At 42.4% G+C, this 17,986-nt stretch overlaps 1 protein-coding gene and 1 long non-coding RNA gene across 6 annotated transcripts in view; one reads left to right on the forward strand and one right to left on the reverse strand.

Annotated features, from left to right (window-relative positions):
• acsl6 (acyl-CoA synthetase long chain family member 6) overlaps window positions 1–17,986 on the reverse strand; it is a 93,486-nt gene that overhangs the window by 27,282 nt on the left and 48,218 nt on the right. For 3 of the 5 annotated variants that reach the window (XM_066646195.1, XM_066646194.1, XM_066646193.1), the window contains one exon: window positions 1,396–1,616. In XM_066646195.1, the coding sequence (XP_066502292.1) occupies window positions 1,396–1,616 (221 nt within the window). Of the gene's footprint in view, window positions 1–1,395; window positions 1,617–2,935; window positions 3,091–17,986 lie in introns of those variants that run through there. The other 2 variants (XM_066646197.1, XM_066646198.1) reach the window with 2 other exon arrangements.
• On the forward strand, window positions 1,488–8,594 carry LOC136668584 (uncharacterized). The gene is made up of 3 exons (XR_010795519.1): window positions 1,488–1,625; window positions 7,540–7,612; window positions 8,123–8,594. It is a non-coding gene; the product is annotated as an uncharacterized lncRNA (long non-coding RNA).

A 17,986-nucleotide genomic window follows, 5' to 3' on the forward strand; every position in this document is an offset into this window, starting at 1 on the left:
GTCCTCCAGAATGGTTCGGTAGTCCTTGGCAGTGACACGCCCATCTAACACAAGTATTGGGCCAAGGGAATGCCATGATATGGCAGCCCAAACCTTCACTGATCCACCCCCATGCTTCACTCTGGGCATGCAACAGTCTGGGTGGTACGCTTCTTTGGGGCTTCCTCACACCATAACTCTCCCAGATGTGGGGAAAACAGTAAAGGTGGACTCATCAGAGAAAAATACATGTTTCGCATTGTCCACAGCCCAAGATTTGCGCTCCTTGCACCATTGAAAACGACCTTTGTCATTGGCATGAGTGACCAAAGGTTTGGCTATAGCAGCCCGGCCGTGTATATTGACCCTGTGGAGCTCGCGACGGACAGTTCTGGTGGAAACAGAAGAGTTCAGGTGCATATTTAATTCTGCCGTGATTTGGGCAGCCGTGGTTTTATGTTTTTTGGATACAATCCGGGTCAGCACCCGAACATCTCTTTCAGACAGCTTCCTCTTGCGTCCACAGTCAATCCTGTTGGATGTGTTTCGTCCTTCTTGGTGGTACGCTGACATTACCCTGGATACCGTGGCTCTTGATACATCACAAACATTTGCTGTCTTGGTCACAGATGCGCCAGCAAGACGTGCACTAACAATTTGTCCTCTTTTGAACTCTGGTATGTCACCCATAATGTTGTGTACATTGCAATATTTTGAGCAAAACTGTGCTCTTACCCTCTGCTAACTGAACCTTCACACTCTGCTCTTACTGGTGCAATGTGCAATTAATGAAGATTGACCACCAGGCTGCTCCAATTTAGCCATGAATCCTCCCACACTAAAATGACAGGTGTTTCAGTTTCACTAGTTAGACAATGAAACTGAAACACCTGTTTTAGGTGGGTCCGGAGCCTACCCGGAATCAAAAGGCAGGAACACACCCTGGAGGGGGCAACACACACACACTCAGACCTATAGACACATTTTAGTAGCCAATCCACCTACAAACGTGTGTTTTACGACCGTGGGAGGGAACCGGAGCACCTGGAGGAAACCCACGTGGACACAGGGACAACACACCAGACATATATTTTATAAAACATTTCTCTCCTTGATATTTAATGCTTGATTTCCCCAACTATATCATGCTACAGACCTGGGAAGGCAATGTTTACAACCAGCTTCCTGTACGACATGTTAAGCAATACATGTGGTTAAGGCAACCTCATTGCTTAACATCCTTGAAGAAGTACAGTAACTTGCACTATTCTGTTACAGTAGCTAACAGAAATTAAGTGGTCCTAACAATGTTGAGTGATGGGGGGTTGGTGGGGCCATTCTGTCCACCCAGACAGAGCAAGGCCAGTTATGCACTCTGAAAATCTACTTTTAAATGCTCTGCCAAACTAGACCTACCTCAACTTCTTCTGACTGGTGACGAAGGTCACATGGGGGTGTGATTCCACGAGGGCGTGTTGCCAGCCAATAGGCCAGCACAGCAGTCAGTGCCCCCAGACCCACAAGGGTGGAAGTGGGCATTGAGCGGAAAAACTGTCCCAGCTCGTCCAGCTCGGGCAGCCGAAGACCAAGCAGCAGATCTTGAGCCTGCATCTTCTCCATCAGCGTCGAACTCAGCTCTGTGGAAGGTAAAGAGAGAACGTAAGAAAGAGAAAGGGAAAGAGAGATGCAATGAAGCTTGAGAGATAGAACAGTTGAACGCATGTGCTTTAATCAGGAAGTGTTAAATTAGACAGCTTGTTATATGTGGAACTGAGAGTATTTAACTTGGCCTTTAAGTGAGTGTTTGAATGTGCCTTTTGTAATTAACTAATGCCAAAAGACATATTAAGGCAACAAGCAAACTATCACAATGATTTCAATACAGATGGAATGTTGTAAAGCCCCAACAAAATACAATATGATAAAATAAGAATATGATTAACATATACTTCCACAACACAATATAATTTGTTAAAATTAGACTTAAAAATAGATTATGGTTGCAAAGATTAAATTAACATACATTCCTCCATTCATTCATTACCCATAACTACTTCATCCAAATTTCATTCATTTTGGATGCAGACGTTTCATTATGTGCACACACACACACACACACACACACACACACAAAATGAGATTTAATGCAGAGCAGCTGCACATGATCTTAAGGTCATTATGCTAAAATTGTGGCCCAGAACTAATCATCCGTCATCAGTCAGGTTCACACAGCAATGTTCCAATATCTAGTCATGTGTAAAATTGTCATAAATAAGTTGAGCATGTTACTGCAGCATAAAGAGACAAACTACATTTAATTACAATTAAAGTTAATGTCAAATTTCAGAAATAAACCTAGATACAGTGTCCACAAACTTCTGGCCATCTTATGTACATTATTGAAGGATTTCCTGCAGTTGTTAAAAAAAACAAAACACACACAAGTGGCTATATTAGGAAATAAGCACCTACAGCTTTGGGTGGTGACTTCCACTGCAAAAGAGGAAGCATTGTGTTAACACCTGAAAGGAAGGACAGTGATGTTTTTCTAAACACTCAGACAGAGGTAGACCAATCAGACGCAGCCTAAAAACAGCCCACAAAAACAGGGCCAATGATATCACCCTCTTGGTGCAGTTGTGAAGCTGAGTGCAGAGGAGTTCCCAAGTGTGATGAGTCACAAGAAAACCAAAGACAAGCCCGCTGCAGTAATACACACCCACAGTTGGTGTATGTGAACCAAACAAGACAACAACAGCCACAAAAAAAAAAAAAAATTATATATATAAAGAAAACAATTAATAACGGTAGTAACGGTAATAACGGTAGCACCATGTCAGACACTACTCTCTTGTCAGCGTTTATTGAATTTCTTGATCAAATAAACATTGAAACAAAGATTTTTTTTTTCTTGCCACAAGAAAAAGGACCTAAATGTATATTTAACAGAAAATACCTTTTCTCACCGCACCTTCTTATTAGTTTATTATTTGATGATGTTACATTCTTATGTAATTCTTAAGTAATGGCTTCTTTGTCCATACACATCATTCACACCCATAGTGTTGAGTATCTACCAAAGATGAAAGATTAAATTACTGTTTAAGTCAGGATTCTCAACTGGTGAGTCGCGCGCAACACAAAAGTCGGTCGCGGACACGTTCTAGAAGGGTCGCGGACAGCTTAAAAAAATAATTACATTTCTAAAAAAAATTAAATAACAAAAAATAATTAATGGTCATCTGATTTTGTACTCGTCTTTTATAAAAAAAAAAAAAAAAAAGCGAGAGAAAGGCACGCGTCAGACGCGCGCAGCATTCTCGTTGCCATGGTAACCACCATCCGTTCATTGAGGACAAAAACGGACATTTTTTTTTTACATAATTTAAATTTTTATTACTATAAAAAACACATAGAGTACACTGAACCTGCCTAACCTACACACTGCTCCATGCTAGAGTTTGCCAAAGCAGACAAGTGTTGATATTTTCTTGATACACTTTTAGTCAGAAACGGATGTGGCTTTCAAGCTTTACGCTTCCTCACACAGTCAGTTAACCAAACAGTGAGAACCTCTCTCTCTCACACACACACATACACACAATCACAATCTTGTATCTGTGAAATGTGGGGACATTACATAGATTTCCATGCATGTTGCAGAGACTTAATTCTGACCTTAACCCAAACTTAAAACATGTCTTCACTTTAAAATGTAATTTTTAACATTGTCCCCAGCGGTAAGACAAGTCCCAACAATGTAATATATTCCTGGTATACACACACCCGCCCACAGACACAGACAAAGAGAGAGATAAATAGACAGATAGACAAGAAAGGGAAAAAAATACAAACATCATTGCCTCCCTGACTGTGAGAAACAGCCAAAAACGTTGATGGGTCATTGGGTTTATTATACTCAGAAGCTGCCAGATCTAGCTCTTGTTTGTGAATTAATGATCAGTGTCAAAGGGCACAGCTGCTATCATAAACAGAAAGGCCAGTAGACAACATGAGACAAATTGTATGCTTGTAAATACAGGTAATTAAACTGCTATATTGTACACCACACAAACAACTGATATACATTTACACTAACATCACAACACTTAACTACAACAGAAAATAATAAAAAATGTTGCATTCTGGGCAGAACATGTCAAGTTCCTCTCAAAGAGGTTAAAATGTTGGATCCTGCTGCTATTAATACAATGTATTGCAATCCTTTTTTTTTCTATTATTTCAAGCAGATTACAACAGCATTTCTGAAAACTGTACCATGGGTACAGAGTTGCTCAGGAATCCCTGTGGTGTTGCTAGAGTCTTTTAAAGGAGCCAATATTCAAGTCATTTTCCACAATGGTTCTTCTTCGTGTTATAAATGACACCAGGTGGCCTGGAGGTGTCAGAAATTATATACTAGACCTAAACATGGTGGTCTACATGTGCGGGACCCACTCTGTGTAGCATAAAGCTGTTAATTCAGAGATAAGGCAATATGATGCTTCATGTGATGTGTGTTGTGCATTCTAATGAATTAATCAATAAATCATTCATTCATTCATTGTCTGGGACCACTTATCCAGGTCAGGTTCGTGGTGGGTCCGGAGCCTACCTGGAATCACTGGGCGCAAGGCAGGAACACACCCTGGAGGGGGCGCCAGTCCTTCACAGGGCGACACACACGCACACATTCACACCTATGGACAGTTTTTGAGTCGCCAATCCACCTACCAATGTTTGATTTTTGGACCGTGGGAGGAAATCGGAGCACCCGGAGGAAACCCACGCAGACACACGGAGAACACACCACACTCCTCACAGACAGTCACCTGGAGGAAACCCACGCAGACACAGGGAGAACACACCACACTCCTCACAGACAGTCACCCGGAGGAAACCCACGCAGACACAGGGAGAACACACCACACTCCTCACAGACAGTCACCTGGAGGAAACCCACGCAGACACAGGGAGAACACACCACACTCCTCACAGACAGTCACCCGGAGGAAACCCACGCAGACACAGGGAGAACACACCACACTCCTCACAGACAGTCACCCGGAGGAAACCCACGCAGACACAGGGAGAACACACCACACTCCTCACAGACAGTCACCCGGAGGAAACCCACGCAGGCACACGGAGAACACACCACACTCCTCACAGACAGTCACCTGGAGGAAACCCATGCAGACACAGGGATAACACACCACACTCCTCACAGACAGTCACCCGGAGGAAACCCACGCAGACACAGGGAGAACACACCACACTCCTCACAGACAGTCACTGTAAAATTTCCTCTACATTTTACCCATCCATAGCACACACACACACACACTAGGGACAATGAGAACACACACACACCCAAAGCATCAGGGGAGCAGTTGGGTGTTAGGTACCATGTTCAAGGGCATCTCAGCCATGAATGTTGAAGGAGGAGGACAGCAATACACCCCCCCCACCCCACCCCACACACCCCAAGGTTTTCTGCTGGCTGTGGAGATCAAACTTGCTACCTTCCGGTCACAAGCCAGCTTTTCTAACTTTTAAATCATGGCTGGCCTTATAATGCACTATGATTAGTTGAATATTAACTGTAAATAAACTCCATGATGCAGGAGAAACTGCTGCCAGATCATTACTGTAAGTACTTTAGAGCTGGCACACACCAAAGGCAAACTTCCTGCAGTATGCAGCAGCAGGGCTGACAGCCACATATTCTTTGTGTCGCTCGCTCGCTCTCTCTCTCACATCCTCTCTTATGCACTCACTCACTTTCTCTTGCAAGTATTATAAAAATAGCTCTGCACCGAGCAGGACCCAGTGACATAGCGCTTCAGAGAAAACGTGCAGCAGTCCAGCAGGAATCCCATCTCATTTGACCTGATTTTACCTTTGTTTGGGTGTGAACATTTTTGGCAGAATGTGATTTCTGGGGTTGTTTTTACTCAGGCTGTGTAATGCTAGCATTTTCATTAATTCTTTTTCTGTAACCGCTTATCCAATTCAGGGTCGTGGTGGGTCTGGAGCCTACCCGGAATCATTGGGCGCAAGGCAGGAATACACCCTGGAGGGGGCGCCAGTCCTACACAGGACGACACACACTCACACATTTACTCACACCTACAGACACTTTTGAGTCGCTGATCCATCTACCAACGTGTGTTTTTGGACTGTGGGAGGAAAGCCCACGAAAGAAACCCACGCAGACACAGGGAGAACACACCAAGCTCCCCAGTCACCCGGAGCGGGACTTGAACCCACAACCTCCTGATCCCTGGAGCTGTGTGACTGTGACACTACCTGCTGCGCCACCGTGCCCACATTTGCTAGCATTTTAAATGCAGTAAATCATAAGAGTATATTTAATATTTAATATGGCACATATGCCATAAGGCCAAAAGCTGAACTGCAATTTAAAATGTCTGAATAAAATAATTAGAAGGGTTTTCTTAAAACCTTTGTAGTTGTTGTAGAGTGTAATTAAGACATGTTGCATATGTTGGCACTTATTTTTAAATTAGAGACCAGTCTAATGGGACTAGAGGTGGGTACAAACTGAGCATTACATTTCTAAATCGGTCAAATATCACATAAAGGTGGTTCTCAAAGTCCTATAGCAGAAAAGCCTTCCCCTGTTGTCCATCACAGCATTGCCCCTGTGGAGCTATGTTTGCTCATGCAAGGTGATCTTTCTCTTTCTTTGAATGGGAAATGTACAATAACACAAAGCTACAGTTTTGAAAACATATTTGAAATCACTGGTCGAACCGATAAACAAATCAACTCTTCACAGCAAATTCACCAGTGTTAAATCAACACTACTAGTGTTAACACTGAGAGTGTTAAATTATTACAATAACAGTGTTAATTTAACACTAATAGCGTTGATTTAACACTGGTGAATTTGCTGTGTATGCTGGAGTTATGAGGTGTCTGTTGGAAAACATTCCCTGGCTAAATTATGATTCGGGACGGACAGGGTTTTAAGCAGAAAATGTTTCCTGACAAAGGACACTGTTCTACCCACAACTTACCACAGTGCTAGCCAATGTGGGCCTCTGCTGACTTGGACAGAATTGGGCTGTTAATGTTCTCCTCTAAGCAAGTCCACCTCTCCAGTGACGTGGTGTTAGCAACCGTTTGAATAGACGCCATGGCAGCCTTCTCAGTAAAAGTGTGTGTTATCACTAGTAATAACTATAACTTTAAGGCTTAAAGAAACACTAGGCTGTATTTTTTATCTTAAAATGACTGCTTCAATATCATTTTAATGCTTCAGTGACCTGTAGTAATGAGAATAGACCTCCTGTCATTGCTATTCTGAGCTCAGCACTGCAGAAACTGGACTGTGTAACATTTAAAGGAGGGTAGGTAACAGTAGAGGGAGCCCAGGAGCAAAAATAACAAACTTAACCTTGTGTTCCTTTAAAAACCTCTCTATCCAAATACTATTGCTATTGGAGTTTTGGAATGTGGGGATGGGGTTTAGAGGAAGTATACACTTTTGCCACATTCCAGCACTGAACCTTTAATAATTTATCCTATCAGGGCATGTCTGGACCTGCAAAAACATCATTATGAGCAGTTATTCCATCTGCACTAAAGCAAGGAACTGATAATGGTAACTATTAAATACATCACGGACGCAGTGCTCAGAAAACAAATGATTCGCCTGGGCAGTGTTGCTCTAAATGTATTCTAATGACCACAAAACAGCTGACATTGTATTCAGAGTATTGACTGTGAGAGACAAAGATTTGACTCATGACCACACAACCACAGCTGGCATTTTAAAAGGATCCTAAGCGTTAACCCAAACTGCTTGATGAACAGTTTTACTAATGGTTATTGATTTCTGTTCTTATGCTTCAACCAACACATACAGCAAATAAGAGTTAGCGATTTTTAATGTTTTGTCCAGGGGCTTTTTAAATAAAGATTAAATAACATCTGGAACTTAAACTTACCAAGGTTGCATTCTGGACCGCAGGGAGGGATTTTAGTGGTCTACATGCATAATTACTTTTTAGCTACTGATGTTAATGACATAAAAGGTATTTATCATTTAAACTTTCATTCAAGTTTCACTATTTATTGTTCAATGTACTGACACAATTCTGTTTTGTTTCAGTGACAATATTTATACCGTGGTGCTCCCAAGTGGCCCAGCAGTCTGAGCTCTCGTCCTATCTTCTGGAGATCAGTGGTTTGATCCCCAGTGATACCTCAGCACAACTGTTCTTGTTCTCTGTGGGAGGGTGGGATCACAAAGCATGGTGTCACCCAGCACAGGTGTCTGTCAGCTGATGTGATGCACCTGGGCTGTTGTCGATGTCCAGTGATGTGGCATTTGCTGCAGTGCGAAAGAGACATGGTTCCTTATACCAGCCCTGACTCGGTACATAAACAATAAATAAAGTGTCTCAGGTCCAAACTGGCTCTGGCATTCTTTCTAGATTTGGGCCTTTGAAAAGTGTTCAGGATGTTACTCTATCCCTGCTCCATTGGTGGGTAATACTGATTTATTTTTGCTGTTTCAGATGCATACCTTAAGGTAGAACTGACTCAGAACTCAGGACACGCTAACTGCATGAATCTAAACACAGACCAAAAGTGCTATGAGCTAAAAGCTGGGTTTCTGTGGTATTTCAAACAGTGAATGAAAAATTACAGGCAACTACAGTCGATTTCTTATTCAAAAATACATTTCGAACTTAGTAGATGCACCAAGATTTATTTACATAAGGTGTAACTGACTAAAAATTCAGGAGACTGCTAACTTTGCATGAAATTAATTGCAAACCGAGAGTACTACAAAACTAAACACCTTCCATTTCTGTAGTAAATGAAACTGTGAATAAAACTTTACTGAAAATTAAACTTCAAAAAGGCTACAGTCAGCTTTTTACTCAACGTATTATTCCTCTTAAAAGGTGTGGAGCACCAGAATGAATACAAATGGGAGTAGGGGAGTTTGCTTTGCAGTGAGAACAGTAGTTGTCCAGTATCATTTACGTTGCCTTCAACTAAACCACATCAAAAGCTGCACTCTTATCTGATCCTGAATTTTGCACTATCTAGTAGGTATGATACAGTATCAGTCATCACCCATTAAACTGTGAACTTGAAGCCTGTATAATCACCATAGAAACACATGAAATGGAATGATCTGGAGAAGCTGCACATTATCCCACTTAATCTTAGTCAATTACGAGCTAGAAAAGACTAAAGCCTTTAAGCACTATGCTGTGGAGAAGTGGAACTGAAGTTTTCTGAAGTGAGGAAGCACTATCTTAACTATCTTGGAGGTGAGTCGGAATCATCCAACCTGATCTCACTAGTGTTTTTGTGGGTGAATGCCATCAAAACATCACAGAAAAGTTGCAATATATAATGTAGCTAAAACCTTCCTAGGAAAGTAGACACTTTTACTGAAGCAAAAGTGTGGAGTAGGGGATAGATATAAAACAAGTTCAATCACACAACCAAGTAACCGGTTTTGAGGAAGTGTGACTTGACTGTGAAATGTGAAGGTCAGTCTGTGATTCAACGTTGCAAGGGAGATCCTTCTGATTACAGACCATTAGAGTATAAAACCCCAAAGGTTTCATCACTTACACTCATAGAGTTTCCCAGCCCTGTTGAGACACTTGTGGAAACAGAAAGGGAAGTTGCTTCTAAATTAGTCAGATGGTCACTTCTTTAGATGTTTGTCAGTAAACTGAGATTTGTCATAGTATCACTGGTTGATGTATTTTGAATGAATGTGGAACTCAGTGCCAGTAAAGCCATGGACATGACATTTTGCTTGCAACCAGCAAATGCTTACATGCAAACCGAAACCGTCACTCTTGGCTTGGACCGGTTTCTTTGAAATGGTAGTTGGACAAGTGAAGTCAACTTTTAGCTATCATAAATAGATATATATAATGAAATATAGCGGATGCTGTTTTTTCCTCCCCAATTTAATCAACGTGAATTTCACCTACTAAATGGGTGTTGCCCAAACACACATTGCTACAAAGGTTGGAGGATGAAGGTTAGCACATGCTTTATTTGTGACAAGTCAATACTGCTTTTCTTCAAACAACTGCTAACACAATGCCACTAAACTGCTCAACACACTTGCAGAGTAATACTATTACATGCCTGCAATGGTTTGCATCAGGTCCCCATTTTCTCGGCTTTATTTTATAATAATAATTATGGTATGTTTTTTCTTTTTAATTTATTTATTTGTTTGTTTCTGTTTTTTTATCAACTTAGAAATTTAAAAATCTAAAACAAATAAATAAAAATCTCTATTTATATTTTATCCTTCTTTAGTAGGATTTGAGCAATTTGTTGTGAGTTCTGGTGGTCCTGGCAACCATAGTTAGCATCATGCTAAATGATGGGAAAGCAATCTCAGACTCAGAGGTCAGTGGCATCACAAGGGATCAAACTCACTACTTTGCGATAACAGGGCCAATGTTTATAGAGTTATGCCACTTGAGAGCCACTCCCTTTGTTTTTGAAATTAGACTAAACTAATTTGGAGGGTCTCAGGCTCATTTTACAAAGCTTTACAGCGTATATGTAGGGGTGATACGTATACCACTGGATTTTATCCAGTAATCAATAATGTCTGGTGAACCAGAACCCTCTTCAATAGAGTTTAACAACTGAGAATTTAACTCCACCACCAAACACAGTGGGAATGGCAATTGACTCTGATATCTGTGAAGGCCTGCTGAGATTATGTTCTTTGAGCTGTCCGAAATGCTGTTGCCTTGGAAATATGCATTCAGTATTTTCCAGTCATGCAGTGCATGGTGTTTCAGGGGCAGCTGAAAAAATAATCACCATTTCCAATGCACATCCCCCAACCCCCAACCTTCAGTGCGCTTTTTGAAGGTTACTGCTGAAACTGTCAATACATATTCCTTTGTCATCTGGTTCAGCTCAGCAATTTCCCACATGTCAAGGTTATGGTTAACATGCAGATCCTATATAAAGACACAGATTCCAAGATAAAAATGGCTTATGATTTCAATTAAACTCTCACATGTCAGTAAGGATTTTGTGAAATTGAGGAATCAATATAGAAGTCAGGTATAAAGATGGAAAATGAGACAACCAACATGTTTTATAAGCGCAAAATCCATCACCCTTGGTTTTGGGCCGCACGGTTGGCACAATGAACTTTGGCACAATAGCCTCTGTAGCATGATAGCTGAGTCCAGTACGCCTTCCCTGCTTCTGTTTTTGTTTGCAGCCTGCTGTCTTCTTTTTCCGGTCAGAGGCGAGGCCACGGTCGGCTACAGGCCTCTGAGTTGAACAACAGCCAGATTGGGATCAGCTAACAAAAGGTTGAATAATGAATCCACACAACAATTACCAAAAGTAGTAGTAATGTTTGCCGGTCATAGAGATTGTTTGGCTTTCACATCCTGGACAAACAGTTTGTTAAATACAAATAGATTGATTTGCTATTGCTAAATTATAGCAGCAGTGTCAATATAAATTGCCATTTTGATATAATTTTAAAATGGAGTAAATGTAGATTTCTTAAAGAATTGAAACTGTTGAAAACCTAAAAATCTGAAAAAATAAATCCATAAAAAACAAGGCTGTGGAAAAAATAAAGATATTTTACAGGGTCCTACTCAAAAGAAAAGTTTCTATATTGACTTATTTCCAGTAGGATTGGATTCAATAAACTATGACATCATCAAAGTGTGACAAAGGCAGCACAAAGGCAGAGGAATTTGGCCTGTTTTCCATATGGTGTATATATCACGTTATACTAGTACTGGACATTCCAGCATATTTATATATATATATATATATATATATATATTCATTCATTGTCTGTAACTGCTTATCCAGTTCAGGGTTGCGGTGGGTCTGGAGCTTACCCGGAATCACTTGGCGCAAAGCGGGAAGACACTCTGCGAGATATATATATATGTACTGCACTTCCTATAGCTTCCTATATATATGGTAGGTGGATTAGCAAATCAAAAGTGTCCATAGGTGTGAGTGTGTAAGTGAATGTGTGAGGGTGTGTCGCCCTGCGAAGGACTGGTGCCCCTTCCAGAGTCGTGCCCTCCGCCTTGCGCCCATTGATTCCAGGTAGGCTCCGGACTCACCGCAACCCTGAACTGGTTAAGCGCTTACAGACAATGAATGAATTAATGAACGTATTTAACTACACTATTTACACAAATATAAAAGATAATGAACATGCTTAAAAATGGGGAAAAACGAGCAGAGACTGTGCGATTGAGCACTGGAAATAATGTTGCTTTTACCTGTTAATGCCCGCTTCATTTGAATAACTGGCTTTGACTATAACCTACAAAAATGCACAGTCACGACACATTTTCGGATGTACAGCCATGTATATTTCTGGTGCTGAGGCAGAGAAGGGAAATGAAGTTGACGCACTTCTCTCCTTGAGTCAGAAGTGCTTCACCATCACTGGACAAGCTTGCACAGCTGACCGATGAGGATTGGGCCTCTGCAGTGCTGACGCAATCGTCTGTTCAGCAGGGTTACTATAGGGCAACAGGATTGCTTAGGTTACTCCTGTGCCTCCCGCAACTGGATTAATTACAGTGGGGGTTACTAACACGCTTCATCCACCGAAGGTTTGGTTTATTCAGCAGCCCACAGCCCTTCCTTTCCAACGTGCTCTTGAAACGTCTCTAAACTCTCTTAATCCTCTCAGCATTTTCTGACCTTCTTCCTTTGTGCATCTTCCCTGAGGCCTCGGTCACACAGCTTCTGAAAGGAGGGCACTGGCTGGTGCCACCTTTAGGGGCGGATGCTTGGGGCACGAGGCTCCACCCTCTCTCTCCATCTGCAATGTGTCAGCGGCAATTAGACTTCACCGCCACAGGGATTACAGCCTATTAGCCTAGAACTCAGATGCAAAGGGGTAGCCTATACCCTCTGCTATTGCTATTTAAAGCCCCTTCGTTGTGTCCTTTCACCAGCCCCTGCAAGTCCTGACCATCACTGAAACACACACTCACACACATCCCGCCTGATAAAAGTGCAAGATTTCAACTGCCACATCCCAGACACACACGCTAGGCTCCTGAGTCAACACAACTGCCCTGAATTCAATAGGATGCTGCACTGAGAAAAGAAGAAAAGATGCTGAGTACTAATTTGGCATGTAGTGGTCACTTACTGCAGCGGAGCCGGACAGTGTGTGCTCTTGTGGGTGTCAGGGCTGTTGGCAAATTGCAATTAATCGCCCACTGCCCTCGGCACACCTGCAACTACCTCCCATCTCTGGCAGATTAGAGCCCATGAGGATTGCTGTGGGACAGATGGGAGAGACACTGAGAAAGAGAGAGGGAGGGGGTGGAGGAGAGGCAAACGCGAAAACCTATTCAGTCTCTCCTGAGCCTGCCTGGCCACCGTATCACACCACCCTCAGCAGACGCAGCTCTCTCTCCACCTCCCCATCCCCATCCCCATCCCCCTCCCTTTTCCTGTCTCTCTCTCTCCATAATCCTAGTGCTCTCTCTATCCTTGACTACATGATACACCGGTCTTAGTTTACTGAGCATGTCGGCGATACACCTCCACTAACGCTTACTCACATACTGAGACATCTGATACGCCCAGAAAAAAGGGCATGTATAGCTTTACAGCAAATGTTGCAATAAGCGTAGCTCATATATCAGAGATAAAAAGCAGTTTGATGCTTTGATGCAGGACCACGATTATGATACATGCAACGGAGATGAAAATACCAACTCATGATTTCTCTACGGCAACCTGTCTGATTTACAACACACGTATAGCTATTTTAGTGAAAAAGCATTGATAGTAGATAATAGGATTAAATGCAGCAGCAGCACATGAGCCTAAATTCACCAATCCAGTGCCATCAACCCATAGACCCTAACACAATAACAACCCTATCCAAAATGACCAGAGAATGACCAGAGAAAGATAATCTTCAGTGATCATACTGATAGTGAGGTGGTCATTCTCAAACTCAATTGAGGGTTTTCAAATACTGCTTTGCTGTACGACCTTTCGGGTCATAAACAGTGAAAGCCAAAGGTTCCTCATAACAGTCTCAGACATCAGCCAAAATATTCATTCTCAAACTATTCAAAACATCTGAAATTACAAACCTACAGCTATGCTAAGTTTATTTATGTAACAATAACTGAACGTTACTTTTCACTCAAATGTCAACTGTAATTTGGGGCATAATGTAGTTTATCCAAAAAGTAGCTCTACTTAAACATTCAAAGCAAATATTATTTACACTTTCAGTTGAAATGAACAATGAAACATACTGTACAAGAACTTTAAACGGACGTTTTGAGAAAGGAACAAATCTTCAGTAGGAACCAAAGTGAGTGGAGCGGTTCTGAGGGAACGTGAAGACTGCGTTCTGATTGGAAGTTGCCGCCGCGTGTCACTGCTAATTTGCATAACGTTGAGCGGAACTGAACTTCATTCGCCGTGTCGCTGAATTCGTCCACTTCGCTACGCCCTGTGTTGCTAACTCTCATTGAAAACGAATTACTTCCGGTCGCCGTGTTGCTTTTGTCGCTTTTGGTGTGTACGCACAGTAAAGGCCTCAGCATAATTCTCTCGAAATGAAGGCTGGGCGAAGTGAGAGCACAATATTTGCAAGGTCGCATACTTTGACTTGTGATATGCCTCTTTTGTACTGACCCGTGAAAAGCTTTGTTGCGTGGCTTTTACGCCGCGGAGCTCGCCCAGCTGTGCACGACACGGCGAGCGAAGCCTCCGCACGAAGTACGCGATTGTTCGTTTTCTCCTAAATTACGTCATATTTTTCGTCTCCGCAAGAAGTATGCTGAGGCCTTAAGATGGACATTGCACATCTCTCAAACAGTGTGAATGACTCTGTTTCCTAACCGTGAAATTATGCAAAAAAAAAAAAAATCAGAAGACTTCTCCTTCTCATTCACCATTACAAATAAAATAGCTTTCAAGTGAAAGGTTCTTTTAAACAAACTACTGTTTAAACAAACTACTTATTTGATACTTTTTTAGCTTCATACAAAATTAGCTTTTCCAAAAATGTCTAGTCAATGTCCAACCAAGTCTGTATTTTAAAGTCACATAAATTTGTTATATCAGCAACAATTGTTTAGAGTATACTTCTTCAAAAGCAGCTCTAAATCCATCCGTCCACGCGGCAAACTTCTCCTTTTTGTGTTTTACAAACCCATGCCTCAAGACAATCCACGTGTTTTTACACGTGTTTGTGGCTTGGCTGTTCAATGTAAACACAGGAAGGCTACACGAAACAAAGCATGATTGTCATACTTCTTGGGTCCCCCCACCACATGGCTTTGGGCAAGGTGACCTTAAAATCAAGTGCAGTTACTCCAGAGCATCACATTTTATGAGGTAGTAGGAAGTAGTAGTGCACAGATACAGTGTATCTGATCTGATTGTGTATTGTAAGAGGTTTTAAAGAAACTCCAAGTAGTATTTTTACCTTAAAATAATGGCTTCAAAATCATTTTGATGCTCCACTGAGCTGTAATAGGGAGAACAGAGCCTCAGTCGTTGCTACTCCGGGCTCAGCACTGCAGGAACTGCCCTATGTAACCTTTGAAGGAGGGTAGGAATCCCCATTTCCCTTCCCCATTGGTTTCAGGACAGTGCAAAGTGAACTACACTCCGCAACAGTTGGGGGAGCCCTGGAGAAATCAACTCTCACCTAGTGTTCCTTTACCTGAACTTACTAGTGCTTTTATCAGTCTTCTATTATTTTACTTACAATTAAAAAGTGCTATATAAATAATGTTGATACTGATATCACTTAATACTGATATATTGATGTGTTGTGTGAAATAAATGTCACTAGTTCACTATTTATTTATTCATTAATTCATTCATTGTCTGTAACCCTTATCCAGTTCAGGGTCCAGAGCCTACCTGGAATCATTAGACACATGGCAGGAACACACCCTGGAGTGTCAAGCCAGTCCTTCGCAGGGCGACACACACTCACACATTCACTCACACCTACGGACACTTTTGAGTCACAAATCCACCTACCGCCATGAGGCGGCACGGTGGCTTAGTGGTTAGCACGTTCGCCTCCCAGCGCTGGGATCTTGGGTTCAAGTCCCATCTGGATGGAGTTTCCATGTTGTCTGCGTGGGTTTCCTCCGGGGGCTCCGGTTTCCTCCCACAGTCCAAAAACATGGAGGGTAGGTGAATTGGCTTCTTGTCCTGGTGTGTGAGTGAATGAGTGTGTATGTGTGAGTGAATGTGTGTGCGCCCAGATATGGATTGGCACTCTGTCCTGGGTGAAATCCTAGTGCCCGATGCAGTCCTCCAGGTGGACGGTCGTTCCTGGTCGAGAGCTGGTCGAGAGCTGTGCGCGTTTGTGCGCGTTTGGCTGCCGCTTCTCGCCGGTGTGTGGATTGAATGTTCTGAGCAGTGTGAATTGTAAAGCGTCCTTGGGTGTCTAGAAAGGCGCTATATAAGTGTAACGATAATAATAATAATAATAATAATGAGTTTTTGGGCTGTGGGAGGAAACCCACGCGGACACAGGGAGAACACACCAACTCCTCACAGACAGTCACCCGGAGCAGGACTCTAACCCACAACCTCCAGGCCCCTGGAGCTGTGTGACTGCAACACTACCTGCTGCACCACCGTGCCACCTTGTTCACTATTTAGTGTTCTATGTTAGTCTGTATAGTGATTAGTGAATAAGTGAACCTTTTCAAACGCAGCCACTGCTAAATTGATTTGTTTGGTGGGACCTTGAGACAGTTCAGTCCAGCTGCCACCACTGATGACATTATAGTGATCTTAATCTAATTGGCAGTGCTTCTTCTAAGTGACAGTGCTATCCCTCTTGGCATTTTATCCTAAGACTTAACAGGTCTTTAACTAGATGCCGCCCAGAGAAAATAAATAAATAAATAAAAATGCTTGGTGGCACGGTGGTGCAGCAGGCAGTGTTGCAGTCACACAGCTCCAGGGACCTGGAGGTTGTGGGTTCGATTCCCGCTCCGGGTGACTGTCTGTGAGGAGTTTGGTGTGTTCTCCCTGTGTCCATGTGGGTTTCCTCCGGATGCTCCGGTTTCCTCCCACGGTCCAAAAACACACTTTGTTAGGTGGATTGGTGACTCAAATGTGTCCGTGTGTGTGTGTGTGTCGCCCCCTCCAGGGTGTGTTCCCACCTTGCGCCCAGTGGTTCTTGGTGGGCTCCGCCCCCCACCATGAACTGGATGGATGGCTGCAGATAATGAATAAACATTTACACTTTTGTGTGCTGCGTGAAATAAGCACAAGGCGTAGCATTTCTGCTTTGATAACTCAAACAAGCAGATTCATATAGACAGAGTTTCTGATGTCATAAACCTAAGGAACCAAGCTGGGGCAGGACTTTCAAGATTCAGGCTATGATGAAGAGGTAACTGGAGACAGGGGTGTGCACTATTTTCACTTTCATAGATTAGATTCCGAGTGAAAGTTCTAGATCACGTCAAATCCACTTTTAAAATGTCAAATCCACATTGGTGGGGGGGGAAATGACATTTGTAATTCTGAGAAAGGTGTGTTTTTAGGGGTTTAACTGATGAGGGTGACTTCCCTTTCTCTTTATAAGTTATTTTTCTCCATTTCCTGTCAAGTCTTGTTTCCTTTCGTGATTTTTACAAATATTTATTAATATTTTTCATCCTTTTGTTCCTGTTAGCTTTTCTCAGGCACTCATTCATTCATGCATTCATTCAGTCTTTCCTACTTTCTTCCTTTGTCTCTCTTTCTTTTCTTTCTGCAGGAACATGCTCCCTTCCTTTAAGGCCACATTCGGACCCAACCGTAACCGCATCTGCCCTGCGCTCTGAAAGGTGGGTGCTGTGTGGGTTACTCGAGTCCCGAGGGCTTCATTATTGTTGAAGAGGGAAAAAAAGCATAGGGTTCCAGTGCGTATCTGGTTCTTCTCCCCTGCTGAATTATTAATGAGGAGCTG

Source organism: Hoplias malabaricus, chromosome 15 (genome assembly GCF_029633855.1).
Source record: "Hoplias malabaricus isolate fHopMal1 chromosome 15, fHopMal1.hap1, whole genome shotgun sequence".
Lineage (NCBI taxonomy): Eukaryota > Metazoa > Chordata > Actinopteri > Characiformes > Erythrinidae > Hoplias > Hoplias malabaricus.